The 19,715-nt window shown below is 52.8% G+C and overlaps 1 protein-coding gene across 1 annotated transcript; it reads left to right on the top strand.

Annotated features, from left to right (window-relative positions):
• Positions 1-66: 66 nt before the first annotated feature.
• On the top strand, positions 67-17,120 carry TFR2 (transferrin receptor 2). Its single transcript, XM_075528530.1, has 18 exons — positions 67-99; positions 378-651; positions 737-923; positions 8,380-8,520; positions 8,622-8,733; positions 8,826-8,948; positions 9,240-9,356; positions 9,469-9,608; positions 10,192-10,355; positions 11,105-11,224; positions 11,540-11,622; positions 11,710-11,773; positions 11,900-11,967; positions 12,067-12,140; positions 12,224-12,308; positions 12,397-12,624; positions 12,970-13,110; positions 16,836-17,120. The coding sequence occupies exons 1-18, from the start codon at positions 67-69 to the stop codon at positions 17,118-17,120; spliced, it is 2,439 nt and encodes an 812-aa protein (XP_075384645.1).
• The last annotated feature ends 2,595 nt before the right edge of the window (positions 17,121-19,715 follow it).

Raw genomic sequence — 19,715 nt, forward strand, 5'->3', positions numbered from 1 at the left:
GCTCCCACAAACGGTTTATCATTGCGTAGGGTAGGCAGCCAGCAAGCCGCAGGAAGGGGCAGGAGCATGGAGCGACTCAGGGGTCTACTCCAGAGAGCGGTAAGACCCAGTGGGGTTAGGGGATGCCTTATGCTTTCTCACTAGTTCCCTCAGCCTCTCTCTAATACCCCAGGTTGCTGGCCCTGTCTGGCCAATGTCCTGGTCCCTCCCCTCTGGCCTCTGGCCTCTGGCTCTCTCCCCCAACCACCTCTCAGGCCCTTATCCCTCCCCCACCTTCTGCACATTTGGCACCCCAGGGCTGCTGGTCCATTCTCGCCAGCTTCCTCTCCATCTCCCAGACCTCTTGTCCCCATCTCATGCCCACCCTGCCCCCACAGCAAGCGCTGTCCCTCGGAACCTCTCAGGCCATCTACAAGCGTGTTGAAGGCCCCCAGCAGGGCAGCCTGGAGGAAGAAGAAGACAGCAGCAGTGGCGGCGGTGACAGCAGGGAGGAGGGCTTCCAGCCTGTGGTCCACTTCTGCCCTATGGAGCTGAGGGGCCCTGAGGCCCGGGGCTCGGGAGCAAGGCTGAAACCCCTGGGATCCTGGGTAACAGCAGGACGAAGGTCCACCCCTTACCTGGTCTTGACAGCCCTGCTGATCTTCACTGGGGGTGAGAGTGAAGGGCCTGGGGGGGCGGGGAGATGGCTGGGATCCTGAGGGGACATTCGAAGAATCCCCATCTTGCCGCCCGCCAGCCTTCCTCCTAGGTTACGTGGCCTTTCGAGGGTCCTGCCAGGCATGTGGGGATGCCGTGCTGGTGGTCAACGAGGATGTCAACTATGAACCAGGCCCAGACCCCCACCAGGGCCCGTTGTACTTTCGGGACCTCCAGACCATGTTCCATCAGTTCCTGGGGGAGGGCCATCTGGAGGACACCATCAGGTAAGGAATAGCCTGTCCCCTTCCTGGCACCTCAAATGTCCTCCCTCCACTCAGATGCAATCCCCCTTCCTCCTCACTTAGGATCCTGGTATTGGGGGTCCCCTTTCTGAGCCCTGCCACCTGCCTCCCTGCCCCCCCCCCCGCCCCCGAGTACCTCAGTCCTGGGAAAAACAGCAGGCACCTGGAACTGAGAGGAGGAAGGGCAGGCGTGGGGTGGCATGGTTGTGGGGGTGGCTGAATGAGGACAGAGGGGCCCAGCAGCCAGGCAGCAGTAGAGCAGCTCTGAGAGACCCTTGAGAAACAGAGGAACTTGGATTTGGATCTGTGGTAGCTGAGAGCACTCCAACAACAACAAACAACAACAACAAGAAAGCTGCCCTCGGCTCAGCTCTGATTGGAGAGGCCCTAGAGGACAGAGGAGGGCTGCCCTGTGGGTTTGCGAGATTGCCCATCTTTCCGGGAGTAGAAAGCCTTGTCGTTCTTCTGAGGAGCGGCTGGTGGTTTCAAACTGCTGGCCTTGCAGTTAGAAGCCCAACTTGTAATCCACTATGCCACGCGGGAGCTCTGAAGACTGAACAGGGGCATGTTGGGGAATCAGAAAAAGCAAGTACTTGCAGGCATTTGTGGGCACATCTCCCCGCTCTTCCCCCTGTCTACATCTTGGGGCTGACAACCGAACCTGGCCAGCAGCCTGCAGCCCAAGCTGCTCTTGTATGCTTTGTCCCGCTGCACGCTCACCCTTCCCTCTGAGGAGTGACCCAGATAGGTCCTGATAAGAGGTCCTGTCGCCCAGCCCTCCTTTGGGTCAGGAATAGTTTCCCAAGGAGTTCTCCTGGGTTCGTGGGTAATCATATAAGCTAAAAGTCTGATCTGAAACCGATCAGGGAATAGGCCAGGACAGGGCAGCATTTCGCTCCTAGGTAGATTCAGGAGAAGCATCCATGTGCACTAGGGAAGAATGTATATTCTATTATTTTTTCGGTGGTATGTTCTATATAGGTCTGTTAAGTCTACTGGATGTATGATTTAATTTAAGTCCTCTATATCCTTATGGATCTTCTGTCTAGATGTTCTATCCACTACTAAAAGTAGTGTGTTGAAGGCCCCAACTATTATTGTAAAATTATATATCTCTTCAATTCTATCAGTATTTGCTTCATTTTGGAGGGCTGGGGAGGGCTCGGTTGTTAGGTGCATATGTAGAATCATTACATATCTTTTTTGGGGGGAGGGGAGACATTCTCTCCCTTTCACCCCACCCCCACCCCTGTATTCCCACCCACCCACCCTTATTCTACTTGCCGTCCCTATAGGTTTTTTGGTCCTAGGTTGCATAGACCAAAACACAGAAAAATGTAACACAGCACAACTTCACGAGGGGGGCCACCAATGGCATAACACCTCTAACATACCCGCTAATGTGAGCAAACAAAAACACAGGAAATGTTGAGAATAGACTTCATTATCGTTGTATGATGTCCATGTTTGTCTCTTGTAACATCCTGTTTACTTAAGGCTGTTTTGCCCACTATTAAGAAAGCCACCCCAGTTCTCTTTCAGTATTTACATGAAATACTTTTTTACTCTTTTCACTTTCAACTTATTTTTTTTAACTTGGCTATAAAGTGAGTCTCATACAAAAACATGTATTAGATCATGTTTTTCTTATCCATTCAGTTCATTTCTGCCAGTTGGTTGATTATTGTAATCAATTTACATTTTAAGCAGAGTCCTGCTGGTTGAAGCACCAGCTGCTAACCCAAGGCTGGATGTTTGATCACACAGCCACTCCATGAGATAAAGATGTGGCGGGCTGCTTCCATAAAGATTGACACCCTTGGAAACCTTATGAAAAGTTTTACTCTGTCCTTCTCTGTCTACTCTGTTGCTGTGACTCCGAATCTATTGGATGGCAATGTGTTTTACATTTGAGGTCGTTATTTAAGGAAAGGCTTGCTTCTGTCTCTGTGTTATTTGTTTTCTGTGGCCCTCCACTTTTTGGTCATTTATTCCAATACTACCCACTTTTGTGTTTGACTTTTTTTTTTTAATAGTAAAGCATTTGAATTCCGTTGTTTTTACATTATGGGTATATATTTAAGATATTTCCTTTTTTTAAAAGATATTTTCTTTGTGACTACCATAGGGATTTTCAACATCCTAAATTTATAAAAACTTAGTTTAAATTGGTAAAATTTAACTTTAATAACAAACAAAAATTCTGTTCCTACACTGCTTCTCCCCCTTCTTTGGGCTTGTGTTAGTCCAGGTCAACTAGAGAGACAAATTCATAGACACTCATGTGTATAAGAAGCAGCTTTATATACAAAAGCAATTGAACATTGAGAAAACATCCCAGCCCAGTCCAGATCAAGTCCACAAGTCCGATATTGGCCCATATGTCCAATGCCAGTCTATAAATTCCTTTTCAGATTCACGCAGCACATGTAATCATGCCAAATGCAGAAATATCACAGGCCAGTGGGTGAACAGTCTTGTGGATCCAGTGGCGGTGGAAGCATCTCAGCACTGGCAAGGGTCTCCACATGGTTCTTCCAGCTTAGGGCATTAACATAGTTCCATGTGTGTTGTCAGCTGATATGTCTCCCAGAGAGTGAGTGTGTGTCCTTTCTCCAGCGAGCTATTTATCTCCTTAGCACCTCCAAATGAGGTCATCAAGCTATGACCTGATTGACAGGCTAGACTCCTCCTCTCCACTCTTAAGTCTCAAATTGACAACAGATTTTGGTAGCTACCACAGGGCTATTGTCGTCACAAATGACATCTTTATGTATTGTGTGCTCGTAAGTTTATGCTTACGCGTTGTCTTTTACGTCACGTAGAGCATAACAAGTGGAATAAAACCCCAAAGGCCATACGCTTGGCCTTGATATTTACCCTTACAACGACCTTTCCTGGAGATTTTTTTTGGTCCCTGTTTTCCTGTGGCTTCAAGTTACTGTTTGGTGTTTATTTCATGTCCACTTGAAGGACTCTCGTAGCTCAAGTCTGTGGTAAGAAGCTCCCTCAGCCTTGTTTCTCTGGGAATGTTTTCACTTTGCCCTCATCTGTCAAGAACACGTTTGCCAACAGAATTATTGGGTGACTGTTCTTTCAGCACCTTAAATGTGTTGTTCATTTGCATTCCATCGTCATCGTTTGTTAGGGGGACTCGGTGTTTTCTCACGTTGAGGATCCCTTATATGGGACGATTTGCTTCTTTCTTGCTACTTTCCAGATTCTTGCTTATCTTTCATTTCTGAGAATTTGATTATAAAGTGTCTCAGTGTAGATCTCTTTAAGTGTACCCTACTTGGGGTTCATTGAATACCTTGATGTGTAGATTCATGTCTTTTGTCAAATTTGTGATCTCTTCTGGCTATATTTCCTCAAATATTCTTCTTTGCCCCTTTCCTCTGCTCTCCTTCTGGGACTCCCATTAGACGTGTGTTGGTCAGCTGGATGGAACTCATGAGTGCGTAGGCCCATTCACTCTTGCTTACTCTGATTTTCTCCTCAGACTTGATATATCATTTTCTAGCTTCAAGTTCTTTGAGTATTTCTTCTGTGAGCTTACATCTGCTGCTTAATCCTGCCAGTGAATTTTTACATGTTAGCTTTTTTTGTCCTTTTCACCTTCAATATTTGACCCCTTTTTATAAGTTTATTTCTTTATCAGTTTCTCACTTTGTTCGTGATATTGTTTCCCAGACACTCTGTAGTTCCTTGTCCATGCGTTCCTTTAGTTCTCCAAACATATTAAGTCTTGTTATTTTAAAGTCTGCCTGTGGCCTTCCACAGAGATGGTTTTTGCCACTTTATCTTGTTTTTTTACGGAATCCATCCTCCCTTAGTTCTTTGTAGGCCTCGTAGTTGTTTGTTGAAAATGAAATGTTGGTTTATTCTATGATAACTCTGAAAATCAGATTCTTCTGCATCCTGTGGGCTTGCTAGTGTTTTGTGTTTATTTTTTAATTGTGGAAAGCTGTAGACATCAGCTTAGTGACTTTGTATTTTTTCAAGGAGTGCCTTCCTAAATACATGTGTACTCAAGTCTCTGTACCTTTTTCAGTTTGTGTTTTGCCAAAGCTTTCCTTAAATGCCACAGTTGGAAGGTGGGTCTCGTGGTCTCTGATCGTTGACTCCGTACTGGGACTCTCATTCAGCCCATCAAAAGGTTTGCACTGTGCCTAGGGAGCAGCCTAAGAGAAAATATAATTTTTTTCCAGGTGTAACTTTTTTCAAAGGAGTCTCTACCTAGGTGTGTGTGTGTGTGTGTGTGTGTGTGTGTGTGTGTGTGTGTGTGTGTTTCAAATCTCTCTTAGACATAGTTCTTTTGGAAGCTTTAGTTTCCCAAAGAAATTATTTCCCCAGCCACTTTTTCTAGTCTTTACTAGATTTATGCCTAAAAGGTGTCTGATGGCATGGTGGGTTACAGAATGGACATTGGGCTGCTAACCGTAAGGTCAGCAGTTCCAAACCACTCGTCACTCTGTGGGAGAAAGATATGGCTTTCTACTTCTGTAAAGATTGACAATCTGGGATCGAACTTGATACTTGGTCAGCTGACCTCCCCCTTAACCCAGCCTGAATTTGCTCTAGATGCAAGTACCTCTTGCTTGTTCCACGACAAAAATTTTACCCCTGGCTTTTTAAATAACAGATAGATAGATAGATAGATAGATAGATAGATAGATAGATAGATAGATATAGATAGATAGATAACCCAAAATGTAAACCTCATGTGCTCCACAATAAAAGGTTTTTAAACATCTAAAAAAGGAAAAAAGGTTCTAAAATTGCTTGTGGTGATTGTACAACTCTTCTTAATATGATTAAACTATGGGGTTGTATGGTTTGTGAATTATATGCCAATAAAACTTTTTTAAAAGAATGAGTATAAAAAATAACAAAATATGAATGTTAGTGGGAAATAAAAAAAGATCGACAGTCTCAAAAACCCACAGGGGCAGATCTCCTCTGTCCTGAAGGTCACTGAGTCAGAATTGATGCAATGGTAGTGACTGAGACTGTATGCCTTAACCACACTGGCAGGCAGGCGCAGGATTTGGGTAGTTACAGCATCAGTCTCTCTGCTCTGTGTGAACTCTGAGACAGGCTAAACCATGATGACAGCCTTGCTGCGGCCCTGCAGGCAGACGGACACAGACTGGTGGATAAAATCTTTGCTCTGCTAGACCTAGAGACCAGGCTCCACCTTGGGAAGTGCATGACACTGCTGCTTTAAGGTGGCTATGCAGAGAGGCACACCGGTGGAGCGTAATGTGTTCTTAACAAACATGGCTTTCCTGCATTTACGTAGATGCCACTTTGGTTGTTGGTTTTTGGCTTCAGCATTTGCTTGGTTGCTATAATCACTCGCTGCTGGTTTTTCAGAGTCCTGATAAAGTTGGTCCTGCTGGTTTCTGCTTGTGTGTTTTGCTGGGGGGATGGAGGTGGGGGAGGTGGGGGGAAACATTGGGCTGGCCGCACAGTTATCTTGGTGTGGACCAGTATGTGTTTTTAATTTAGATAAACTTTTTGAAGAGGAACACTGTGCTTGAAAGGTCGATGCAAATTGCAGATCGAGTTTATTATTTCTTAGTGCCAGCTAGGCTTCCTAGTGGTTATCAATTCCACGATAACGGACACCTATGATCAGGTGTCAGAGGAGCCCTGGTGGGGTAGTGGTCTCTTTGCTAACCATAAGGTGGTCAGCGGCTGCTCCATGGAAGAAAGATGAGGCGTTCTACTGCCATAAACAGTTCCAGGCTTGGAAACCCACAGGGGCAGTTCTACTCCGTCCTGTAGGGTCGCTATGAATCCACATCCACTCGATGGCAGTTTTGTTTTGATGATCAGGTGTGATTTCAATCTAACTTGCGCTTCCGGATGGGGTCGAGATGGGCTAGGCATGGAACTGAGACAGGCAGGCACTTGGGGCATGGAGTGGAAGAGCCCTTGTGAGAAGACAAAGCAAGGCCGCTTGAATCACGGGGCATTGTCCACATGGGTTTTGAAGGCGCGCAGAAGCAGAGTGCATCTTGGGCGGGAGAGGAGAAGGAGAAACCAGATGCCAAATTCCAAAATCCTCACTGAGAGTGCAGGAAGATAACAGAAGTGAGAAGAGGTAGGGCGGTGGTGGAACTGGACAGCATGGGCTTCTCCTAAGGGGGAAGTTGTCACAGTTTCACAAGTGGAGCCACAGGCACAGGAAAGGTAGGTCTCTTCAAGAGTTTCTATCAAACCAAGAGATAGCATAGGTCTTCTGTCAAGATGTTGAGGGGAAAGGGTGCAGGTGGAATAAGTGATAGGAAAGGCAGTAACCCCAAACGGCCTTTCCTAGTGACCCTATAGGACCGGGTAGAACTGCCCCAGTGAGTTTCCCAGACCGCAATTGTAAACAGGAGTAGAAAGCCCATCTTTCTCCCTCGGAGAGGCTGGTGGTTTCGAACTGATGACCTTTAAACAGAGCGCAGGGAAACTGCAGGTTAACAAAGGCTTGCTACCAAAGAAGGCTCAGTTGAGTTTCCAGGAGTCCTCCACCTTCCAGATGCCGCCACCCTTTCCTACAGCTCCTCCTATGGGGGTGACCCCCCAACCATAATATTATTTTCGTTGCTACTTCATCACTGAAATTTTGCTACTGGTATGAATCGTCATGTGAATATCTGATAGGCAGGATGTATTTTTATTATTACAAATTGAACATCATTAAAGCATCCTGATGAATCACACACACAAAAAGATGTCATTCTATATTGTGAAATATTTATTTCTAGGGACAAGTAAATGAAATTTTGTCTTGAAGCATGGGGTAGCTTGGGTCTTTACACCGGGTCCTCATAGGTGGGCATGTCTGCATGTGGGTAGACCTGCCTGGAGACAGATAGAGAAGCCGTGTTGGTGTCTTGGTTCCTAAAACCATCGTTAAGACATGTTTTCCGATGGTCTTAGGCGACCCCTGTAAAAGGGTCCTTTGACCCTCAAAGGGGTCTCGACCCACAGGTTGAGAACCGCTGCTTTGGAGTAAGGCGTCCCTGTTGGAGGATGGGCAGTAGCAGGGGTTGGGAGCTGGGAGGGGGCAGGGAGGTCAGTGGGGAAGGGGGCAGGGGTCTGTTTCCCAAGTGCAGTTAGCACTTTGGAAGGTAAATGTTTTCAAGCCTGGGCAAAGCTCAGGCCAGGATGTGCTGGGAGGAGCCTGGCGCTGGTGCCATGGTACGGTTGGTGAGTTTAGTCTGAGCCAGGAATACCCTGATCCCCTCCCTCACTAGGGGCAGCTAAGCCTTTTAAGCAGAAGGGTCACCAGGAGAAGCTGGGATGTAGTCTGGGTCATGAGGCGGAGGGAATGGGTCAGAGGTGAGTCTGAGACTAAGAAGCCCCTCACCATCCATGACCTGGGGCATTCCTCCATCGCCCTCATCCTCGGGTGTCCCATCCGTGCCTCTCCTTCTAGGGAAACCAGCTCTCGGCAACGGGCGCCCGGCTCTGCGGGCATGGCCGCCCTGGTTCAGGACCTCCGCACGGAGCTCTCGCGCCAGCGGCTGGACCACGTGTGGACGGACACACACTACGTGGGGTTGCAGTTCCCGGACCCGTGAGCACCGGCAGGCCAAAGAGTGGAGGGGGCGCGGAGGCCGGCCCGCGGCGGGGGGGGGGGTTCGCTCACCCCCTCGCCCGCCCTGCTCGACTCTACAGGGAACACCCCAACACCCTGAGCTGGGTAGGTGAGGCCGGTGGGGACGGGGAGCAGCTGCCTCTGGAAGACCCCGAGGTCTACTGTCCCTACAGCGCCACGGGCAACGTCACGGTGAGCGCGGCCGGTCCCACCCCCGGGGTGCAGGTCGCCCTGACTCTTGGTCGAGGTGGGCACGCCTCAGCCCCCCTTCTCCATCTCCGCAGGGCGAGCTGGTGTACGCCCACTACGGGCGGCCCGAGGACTTGCAGTTGCTGCGCGCCCAGGGCGTGGAGCCGGCGGGTCACCTCCTGCTGGTGCGCGTGGGGATGGTCAGCTTTGCCCAGAAGGTGAGGCCCGTGGGGAGGCAGGTGTGGGCCTGTGCCCCCAGAGGGCCCTGCCGACTGGAAGCAGCTAGGAGGTCGATAAACGAGGGAAAGATAGACTTCAGGGGACTGTGAGAACATATTGGTAGGGAAGAGACGAGATCAGAGCCTCCGGGTAGAGCCTGGCCAGATGTAGGGGGACAGAAGTATATGTGTTGGGGTGGTGGGAGCCACCGTTGCTGTTTCTCATTTCTCCTACCCTAATAAACCCCTTTTCCCCGGAGAAGGACTCGTATAGCCACCTCTCTTTCCCAGGTGGCCTGGGCCCAGGACTTTGGGGCCCGAGGAGTGCTCATCTACCCTGACCCAGCGGACCTGTCCTCGGACTCACACAAGCTAAGCCTGTCCAGGCACCGGGCTCTATATGGACATGTGAGTCTGGAGACCCAGGGAGCACCTCCTGGCCTTGGGCAGGACTGGCATGCTACTCTCCTTGGAGGTCTGTCCACAGTTTGAATGTGGGCATCCATCCCGCTCCCTCCAGGTGCACATGGGGACTGGGGACCCCTACACGCCCGGCTTCCCCTCCTTCAATCAAACCCAGTTTCCTCCAGTCCAGTCCTCTGGCCTCCCCAGAATCCCAGCCCAGCCCATCAGCGCCGACATTGCCTCCCGCCTGCTGAGGTGAGGGTCACCTACCACCCAGGAGAGGAAGAGGCCAGGCTGCAGCAGCCCAAGGGGAGCCTTGGAGTGAAGTAGTAAAAAAAGGCGCTTCTTCCTTGGGTAGAGAGCCCTGGTGGCACGGTGGGTTATGTGTCATTGGGCTGCAAACCAGAAGGTCATCGGTTCAAAACCGCCAGCCGCTCGTCAGGAGAAAGAGGAGGCTTTCTATTTCCAAAAAGCTTTAGTCTCAGAAACCCCCAGGAGCAGTTCTACTCTGGCCTAGAGGGTCACTATGAGCTGGAATTGACTCAATGAGAGTGAGGTTTTTGAATGTTTCCTTGAGGAGGGGTGGGTTTGCAGCCTCTTCTGAGGCCCACAGTGGGGAGTGGAACCACAGCCAGATTCCAGCTGCAGACCCCACCCGGCTCATCTCTTGGGTAGGAGGCAACCTGCACACCTATCTGGGAGTCCTGGCTGCACAGCTCCCCCAACCAGGGTGCTGAGGCAGAGGGTGGTAAGGAAAGAGCAGAAAGGGGGCTTTGGACCCATCTGTGGCCCAGGTCTCTCTGCTACACCTGCTCCCTTCTGCCCCACTGTTCTCCAGGAAACTGGGAGGCCCTGTGGCTCCTCAGGAATGGCAGGGCCACCTCCCAGAGTCCCCTTACCGCCTGGGTCCCGGACCAACCCTGCACCTCAGAGTCAACAACCGCAGGGCCTCCACTCCCATCAGCAACATCTTTGGCTGCATCGAGGGCCGCTCTGAGCCAGGTGTGCTCTCTCACCCGGCATCCCGAGCTCTGAGAAGAGCCACCTCTCTACACCCTGGCCCAAGTGACACAGGGTCCTGCAGGAGGCCCACAGGGGAAGTGGGCGCAGTGCCCAGGGGAGGGAAGGGCAGCTTTAACTGAAGTGACAAGTTGGGACTGGGCCTAAGGGACATGACAGTGAGGAGACCACCTGCCCTCAAGTGGCGTAGGGAAGTCTTACACAGTAGTGAGTCCCCTGGCACTGGAGGTGAGCAAGCCTGCTGGATGGTGTTCCAGCAGAGTAGGATAAAGAGGTCCTAGTGGACAGATGGTCCTTTCGAGCATCATGAAGGTTCTTGAGCAGGAGCGTGGAGTGAGGGGAGCAGCCCTTTGTAGAAGAGCATGATGCCTATGAGAGTGAGAGAGGGGGCAGGGAAACCCCTGGTGAGCAGGATGCTGGTGAGGGAGGGGTGATGAGGGATTTAAAACCTGCCACCACCTGGTGAACAGTGCGACCTTGCTCACCAAGGAGAGAATGCTGCCTGGCACCTGCTGCTAGAGCCAGTTGTCCAGACAGGACCAGGGAAGAAGGAGCAGGTTTCTTTAAGGACTGCAGGGCTGTGGGCAGATGTGATGGGGTAAGGTGATGGAGATTGGGGAGGGCCAGGAGAGCTGATGCACTGGGCCCCTCCACTCCTGCCCCACATAGAAGGAGACACCTTGAGGGATTGATTGCCCGTGTTAAGAGGCCTCAACCATCCCCTCCCCTAGACCACTACGTTGTCATCGGAGCCCAGAGGGACGCCTGGGGCCCAGGAGCAGCCAACTCAGCTGTGGGGACTGCCATCTTGCTGGAGCTCGTTCGGACTGTGTCCTCCATGGTGAGCAAAGGTAAGGTCCGGGCCTAGGAGGACAGGGTGGGGTGGGACAGGGCTGTGGCCTGAGCCAGGACTGGGCTGGGAGGCAGTGAGGACATCTGGCCGGAGGGCAAGCCTCAGGCCTAGGTTTCAGACTTGCCTCTCCCACATTCTAGCTGCCTGGCCATGGCCAAGCCACTTCCCCTCCATTCCCTCCTCTGAAAATGAAAGTCGTGGCAGTACTTCAGAGTGACATTAAGCAGGAGTCTGGATTGGGTAGGAGGGGACCCAGGGGACCAGGGACTTAGCTTGGAACTCATTCTCCTCTCTCTCTCTCTCCTGTCCCCAGGCTTCCGGCCCCGGAGAAGTATTCTCTTCATTAGCTGGGATGGAGGCGACTTTGGGAATGTGGGCTCCGTGGAGTGGCTGGAGGTGATGCTGGGATCCTGAGCAGGGTGGCTGGGCGGTAGAGAAAGGCATTTGGGTGAGGGGGGCACACTCTACTCCTCTCACCCACAGGGCTACCTGAGCGTGCTGCACCTCAAAGCTGTGGTCTATGTGAGCCTGGACAAAGCCGTGCTGGGTGAGGCGGGCAGTGCCACCAGCTGGGTCCCCCCTTCCCGCTCCTGTCCCCAAAGGGGGGGGCGATCTTGAACCTGGCATCTCTCTCTCTCTCTCTCTCTCTCTCTCTCTCTCTCTCTCTCTTCAGGGAATAACAAGCTACATGTCAAGACCAGCCCCCTGCTGACCAACCTCATCAAGAGTATCCTGAAGCAGGCAGGCGAGGGTCGCAGGGAGCAGGGGGTGCTGTGGGAGACGGGAAGCTGGCCAAGCCAAGCCTGACTTGCGGGAGGGACCCCCCCTCACTACTGGCAGGTGGACTCTCCTAACCGCAGTGGGCAGACTCTCTACGAGCAGGTGTTCTCCAGCCCCAGCGGGGATGCGCAGGTGTAAGTAGGGGGCCGGAGGGGTTGCGGTGGGGAGGCTTGAGGAGGGAAGCCCACCGAGCCCCCCCTTACCTGCCTGTCCTCAGGATCCAGCCCCTGCCCATGGACAGCAGCGCTTACTCGTTCACCGCCTTTGCGGGTGTCCCGGCTGTTGAGTTTTCCTTCACGGAGGTGAGCCTTCCTTGTCCGGGGCCGCAGACCGCCCGCCCCACAGCCCGGCCCCGCTGCGCCCATGTCCAGCGCCGCCCTGTCCCGGCAGGATGGCCCGGTGTATCCGTACCTGCACACCAAGGAGGACACGTACGAGAACCTGCACGCCGCGCTGCGAGGCCGCCTGCCCGCCGTCGCCAAGGCGGTGGCCCAACTTGCTGGCCAACTCCTCATCCGACTCAGCCATGACCACCTGCTGCCTCTGGACTTCGGCTGCTACGGGGACGTGGTCCTCAGGCACATTGGCAGCCTCAACGAGTTCTCTGGGGATCTCAAGGTGCAAGATGCCCGCCTCTGGGGTGGGGTGGGGGCGCTACCTCCGCCTAAAATGCTGCCTAGGCCCCTCCTCCCCTCCATCTCTGGAGTCTTGGGTCCCTAGGCCCCAGCTGGTACCCACCCCTGCCCCCAGGGATTTGCACTCCCACCCCACCCCAGGGGTCCTCTTTCTGCCCCCAGCTCTCTTTGCCCTTGCCCCCTGCTACCACCTGCCAGGCCCATCCTCCGACATCGTGCCCACTCCCCCCCACCTCCCGGCGCCCCTACCCACCTACCTCCCCTGCCACGGTCCGGACCTGGGTCCTGGCCCCTGGCTGCCTGCCCCAGCCCGCGCCTCCGCCCCCAGGCCCGCGGGCTGACCCTGCAGTGGGTGTACTCGGCGCGGGGGGACTACATCCGCGCGGCCGAGAAGCTGCGGAAAGAGATCTACAGCTCGGAGGAGAACGACGAGCGGCTGACCCGCATGTACAACGTGCGCATTATGCGGGTGAGGCCCCGCCCCGCGCCCCCTCCTCCTCCCTCGGTCTGCAGAGGGTCTGGGCTGGGGTCCCCCCACTTGCAGGGCCAAGGCGCCTCTCCTCTCTCCTCTCCTTTCTGCCCCCTCCGGCCTCCCCTCTCCTCCTTCCATGCTGCCATATTGATTGGAAGGGCCGACTGATCCATGACCTGGAAGCATGCATAGCTAGGGCTGGATGTAATGCTCTCAGACTGGCCAGGCTGGAGGACCTGAGCAACCATCGAGCCAGGGCCCTCAAAGGGAAGAAATGGGACAGGGGAGGACACGCAGCCCCCTAGTGACACTCACTCACCTGGTCAACAGGTGGCAAAGCTGGGGTGATCAACACACACAGCCGCCTCCCTCTGGAGGGGAACAGATGAGCCTGTATTCTGGGACCCACAGGACTAAAGGCTTCAGAGAGCATAGCAAACTTCCCCCGAGGCTGATGGCAGGATTCGGGGAGGAGGTGCCACCTGAAAGCTGAATCCTCTCTCCCTGTCCTGCTTCTCACTTGTGCTTCACTTGGAATACTTTGTCCCCTTCACACATCTCCAGGCACACCGACCCTTCTTCCTGGTTCCTCAACCCAGGAAGGGCAATCCCTCAGGCTTTTGACCTTGGGACGTGGGTCCTGAGGGAAGGTCGGTGATGCAGACGTGTAAGCAGGACCACCCGGAGTGAGCATGGAGTCCCTCCTTGGGCAGCACCCCTGGAAATACACACAGGGAACTCAGTGTGTACACACAGACACACACACACACACACACACACACACCGCGTTTTCAGAGTGAGCATGTCTGCCTCTTCCAGGTTCACGTTTCTCTTGTCCCTTGCTTTTCCCTCTGTACGCCCCTCCCTGCCCATCCTCCCTTAGTGTCTCTCCTTCCTGCTTTCGGTTTATAAGCCTGCCCATCTTGTCCTTTCTTAACCTTGCTTCTTACTCCCCTTCCCTTCCCGGAAGCAGAGTGGTTACACGTTGGGCTGCTTAATTGCAAGGTCAGCAGTTTAAAACCACTAGCCACTCCGCAGAAGAAAGACAGGGCTTTCTACTCCTGTAAAGAGTTCCAGTGTCTCAGGCCCTCCCAGGTGCAGTTCTACGCTGTCTTGTCAGGTTGCTGAGAGTCAGAGGGGACTCAATGGCAGTGAGCTTTGTAGAATGTAACCCCAAGAATGCAACATGACACCTCCCCCTACCCCTGAGAGGAAAAGACTGTGCCAGGCACAGGGGACTTTTGACCTAGACCAGGAGCTGGCAAACGAGCAAGCAGCCTGCTGGTAAAATTCTACTTGCCACCTGTTTTTGTAAATAAAGCCCTATTGCAAAACACAGCCTTGATTAGTGGTTGACGTATTGCCCACGTCAGTTTCAGTGTAACAGTGGCCGAGTTGCAACAAGCCCACATGGCCGGCAAAGCCGCACATGGTTACTGTTTGCTCCATCACAGAAAGAGGACCCGTAGTGGTGCTGTGGACAGAGCCCTCCACTCGTCAGCTGTGAACTGAAAGGTCGGCGGTCAGAACCCGCCCGCTGCTAAGTGGGAGCGAGAGGTAGCTGTCGGCTCCGTCCAGATTACAGCATTGGCAGCTCTGTCCTATCAGGTCGTTGATAGGAATTTGACTGGATGGCCTTGGGCCTGGAACAGACAGAACTGGGGCCAGTGTGAAGTAGGGAGGACATTTCCAGGTGGCGAGGGAGGGCCAAGCTAAGGGTGTGATTGTGAAGTGGGTCTAATTGTCCTTGGGAGCAGGGAGTGGCCCAGCAGAGCTGGAACGGAGGTCCCTTGGACCCACAGCAGGAGGGTCACTCCAAACGGGCTAGGAACCAACAGTCGAGAGCCCTAGGGGTCAGGGCCAGATGTGTTTTCCAGATGTTGAGCATGGAAGGGATGTAGCCAAGTGGAATTTTAGGCTTTGGGCTGCCAGGTAAGCGGACTTGAAGATGGAATGATGCTGCTGAGTTCTAGGTAAGGTGGCAGCAGACCTGTGTAGGCGGGAACCTCGCTGGTGTGAGGCACTTGGAGGGAGAAGCAGACAGACTGGATGTTGGGCAGGGGAGGAGGAGGGAGGAAAATATAATAGTAGCCATCTGCCATGTGCTTCATTTTCTCCCATAGTCCTCCTCGAAGCACTGTGTGGTTTCCAGTACTGTATCCAGAAGCTCAGAGAGATGACGTAACTTACCCAACACCACATAGATAAAAAGAATAACCCCCTCCTAACTCACTGCCAGGGAGTCGATGCCGACTCATTGTGACCCTATAGGACAGGGTAGAATCGCCCCTGTGGATAGAATTGCCCTCTGAGACACTAACGGTTTACGGCAGTAGAAAGCCCTGTCTTTCTCCTGTCGAGCAGCTGGTGGTTTCAAACTACTGATCTTGCAGTTAGTAGCCCAACCCGTAGCCATTACGTCACCAGGGCTCCCACATAAATGGTGGCAGAACTGAAAGAGAAACCAGGCAGTCTACCAGAAAGCTTTTGAGGTTGAGAGTCTGGTGGCTGAGAATACCATGGTTACTCAGAGGGAACGTGAGAGCAGGACTCAGAATGTGGGCGCCAACATGTGCGTGAGGCTGTCACTAGGTCGAGTGACGGTGGGTACAAAGACCAGTAGACTTGGGAACTGTCCCCCCAGAAGTCACTGCAGAAGACAGGGGCCTTGGGCGAGCTCTCTCTGTGATCACACTCTAAAAGTCTTCAGGAGATGAATGTGCAAGACCGTTCTAGAGACAACTCACTAAAATGCCCTCCTGTGTTTTAGAGGACAAAGCAGACCTGCTTCTTGGGGCTTCCCAGGGGTGAAGTCTCCATCAGCAGAAAGCACTCTTTTTCTTCTGCAAAGCAGTTGGTAGGTTTGAACCGCTGACCTTGTGATGCCCAGGCAACGATCATTTTAAAATCTTCCCCAAGTGGTCCAAGTATGCAGCCAGATTTGGCAACCCCTAGGCTGTAGGGCAAGAGAACACAGGGCTGAGGTTGAACCTTGTGACCTGCCCACGGATGGGAGACCTCGGCAAGTGCTGAGGCCATCTCTGGAGAGATGGGTGGGACAGTAACTGATTGGGAGCTGTAGAGATTGGCAGAGGTGAGTGTAATGGCTGGCATATGGGGAGGGATCCAGAAAAGTAACTGCAGGACAGTAGGTTATTCTTTGAGCTTTAGCAGAGAAGTAAATGAATGAGGAAGGAAGACTGGGGAGACCCAGGGGCAGGCATGAAAGACAGAAGCGATAGAACCCAAAACATCTGGAGGGGGTGCTCTGCTCACCTACCAGTGATGTCATGAAATGCTCATTCTCTGATTGGATAACTGAAAGTAGGTGGGGCTTAGCAAAGCAGCTCTACAAGCTCCAGCATCTTAAAACCTGCAGCTAGCTGTCGAGGCGTCAATTCTGACTTAGGGGGAACCTTCATAAGGGTCAGAGAGAAATGATGTGCCGTAGGGTTTAAGATGGCTGGTTTTTCGGAAGTAGATGGTCAGCCTTTCATCCGTAGTGCGTCTAGGTGGATTTCAATCTCCAAGCTTTAAGCTTACAGGTGAGTATGTTAGCCGCCTGCATCACCCAGGGACGCCACTTGGACACACATTTCAGGGCTCAGCAGTCACTGGTGGCAGGTGCCAAGCTTGCTTAGGGATTGCTGGCGGGCACAAGGAGTTGCTCAGCCTTCACTCCCGGGACAGGGACCCCACTAACTTGATTCCACTCGGTGCAGGTAGAGTACTACTTCCTGTCCCAGTACGTGTCGCCGGCTGACTCCCCATTCCGTCACATCTTCCTGGGCCATGGAGACCACACCCTCGATGCCCTGCTGGACCATCTCAGGCTGCTTCGAAAGGATGATTCCGCCCGCCCGGGGGGCTCCCCCCCTGGGGTAGCACCCAGCCTAGGCTTCCAGGAGAGCCGCTTCCGTCGCCAGCTGGCCCTGCTCACCTGGACACTGCAGGGAGCAGCCAACGCACTTGGTGGGGATGTCTGGAATATTGACAACAACTTCTGAGATGCGCCAGCCGTCTCTGCCCCCCCCCCAATCTGAGAACTCTTCCTCTCTCCATTTGGATGATTTCGGGGTGCCGAGGTGTCCACCCGCCCTCTCACTGCTGACTGAGATTCTCACAGCCCTTCCTGTCCCTCACAGCCCAAATCCCAGTACATAGACATGCCCTCACCCCTGGATCCACCAAAGTAGGGGTGACATGAACAGTGCCTTCTAGAACAGGCTGGTCAGACCGTCAAGTAATTGGTCACCTCCTTGCCACCATAGACCCTTTCTTCTTCAGGATCACGGTCCCCCACACCTTGAGACCACTCTTGAAGGTTTCTTGGGTCTTGGAGCCTGGCCCAGCTCTTGGTGGAAGAGATGATTAGAGCCTGTAGTCAACAGGTAGTTGGTAGTGGAAGGTGATGGGATTTGGGCGCCAATAAACCCTTTGGTGACATCTACTGTCTCTAGGCCTCTTTGTGCCTCTCCCCCTCCCCCTCCTGCCCCACCCATTCATCTTCTTTCCCTGGACACCTACAGCGGGGCCAGACAGACGGAGCCAGAAGGGGTGCGAGTGGAAATGCTCCCCCATAGCACACACGCTTGAGTCGTGTCTGTTGCCCTGAGTCAGAAGGGATCCGAGGGCAGTGACTTTGGTTTGGGTTGGGTCTTGAGTGGTCCAACGAAATCATTTGTGTGAAGTTCTCAAAGTTCAAATTCACCTAGGGGTGCCATGGAAGCCAAACCTGGGGGAGTTTGTTTTCATAGCGTACAGTCAAGCAAAGTCTACGTGGGCAGCTCTAGTCTGTACCCCATGGGACTTGGGACAGCCCATCAGAAACACTTCCGTTTGGTATGCTTTTCCGAAACATGCCCTCACGTCAACAGCCATGGAAACGGCACAGGACCGGACAACATTTCGTTCATTACACATGGGGACACCGGGCATCAGAGCCGGCCCCCTGGCAACTGACAGCCACCTCCTTCTCCAGAGACCTGCAGGTGAGAGGACCCGCTCTGCGGTGTCTCCTGGGACCAGGGTCCAAGAAGCAGGAACAAAGTGCTGTTCTTCCACACGCCCTCCACTTTGTCATGGCGTCTTCAATGTGCTGGGCGATGTCTTGCTTTCTTGGTCACTGTGGTGCTCTCGGGGCAAGAGGCACCGGGAGTTCAGCACCACAGCTTGGTGCACAGAGTGCATGTGTCCAACCCTGTCCCGCCTCCACCCTTCCCCATGCCTGGGCACAGGCCACCGCTGGGGAAGAGTGTGGTGCTTATGACCAGGTCCAGGCTGGGGAGCTGGCAGAGAGAGGCCAATCCAGAGAGGTGGCCAGAGGCCGAACCGGCAGCCCATACTCCGTCGGCCCGTGGCATTTCAGGAACAACACATGTTCAAAGATCAAATGATGGCGAGTTTCAAGATGACCACCACAAGGCATGGAGCCCCCAAGTCCAGGCTGCCCTTCGGAGCACAAAGCCGCCCAAGATGGAAATAGTTGCATGGCAAAACCATTAGGTTTTGCTACCTGGGATACTTCTTCCCGCTGGGGACCCTTTTCCCCCTGCCACCCAATGCTCAATCTTTGTCCAGTGAAGGTGGAGACCCTGAGGGATGCACCCCTTGAGGGAAGGAAATGCTGTGATCACTTTACAGTCTCAGGAAGTCCTCCCCTGGCTCTCATTCGAGGGCAGAGGCATTAATCCTGGGACTTAGTTCTCAGGCTACTTGGCCCTGTCCTGTTTCCAGTGTAGGATAAGAGGTCTTACCCAGCTTCTCAGGTAACTGGGAAGTAACGATATCCTAGTTGAAATGGGATCATCTAGCCCAGTGGGTCTCAACCTTCCTCATGCCGAGACCCTTTAATGTGGTTCCTCATGTTGTGGGGACCCCCAACCATAAAATTATTTTCATTGCTACTTCATCACTGTACATTTTGCTACTGTTCTGAATTGTCATGTAAATATCTGATATACAGAATGTATTTTCATGGTTACAGATTGAACATAATTAAAGCATAGTGATTCATCAAAAAATATGCAATTATATATTGTGAAATATTTGTTTCTAATTACAAATCAATGAGATTTTGTCTTGAAGCATGGTGTAGCATGGGTAACAGTCTTCACGCCGGGTACTCATATGTGGGTGTATCTGTATGTGGGTGGACCCACCTGGAGACGGATAGAAGAGCGGTGTCTTGATTCCTAAGTCCATCAGATATATGTGTTTTCCGATAGCCTTAGGCGACCCCTGTGAAAAGGTCATTTGACCCCCCCAAGGGGTTGCAATCCACAGGTGGAGAACCGCTGGTCTAGCCCCTTGATTCCAGATGGAAGTTGTCTCTTCCTTAGGGTCCCCAGCCTCCATGAAGATCAGAAACCTCAAGTGTTTGTTTCCTCGACATATAAGCGGAGACAGATTTCCCAAGGTGACTTCTCAGCTCTTCATCACCTTGTCCACACGCTCCCTCCAGTGGACAGAGCAATCAGAGAGGCCTGAGTCCTCCTGCCCCAGCACCTGTGGAGACGGCAGCTGACATGGCAAAGAGGATGGTCCCAATGTGATTGGATATCTTGCAATGAGGCGCTCACCCCGGATTATTGGAAGCAAGG

The sequence above is a fragment of the Tenrec ecaudatus genome, chromosome 12 (genome assembly GCF_050624435.1).
Source record: "Tenrec ecaudatus isolate mTenEca1 chromosome 12, mTenEca1.hap1, whole genome shotgun sequence".
NCBI classification, from domain to species: Eukaryota; Metazoa; Chordata; class Mammalia; order Afrosoricida; family Tenrecidae; genus Tenrec; species Tenrec ecaudatus.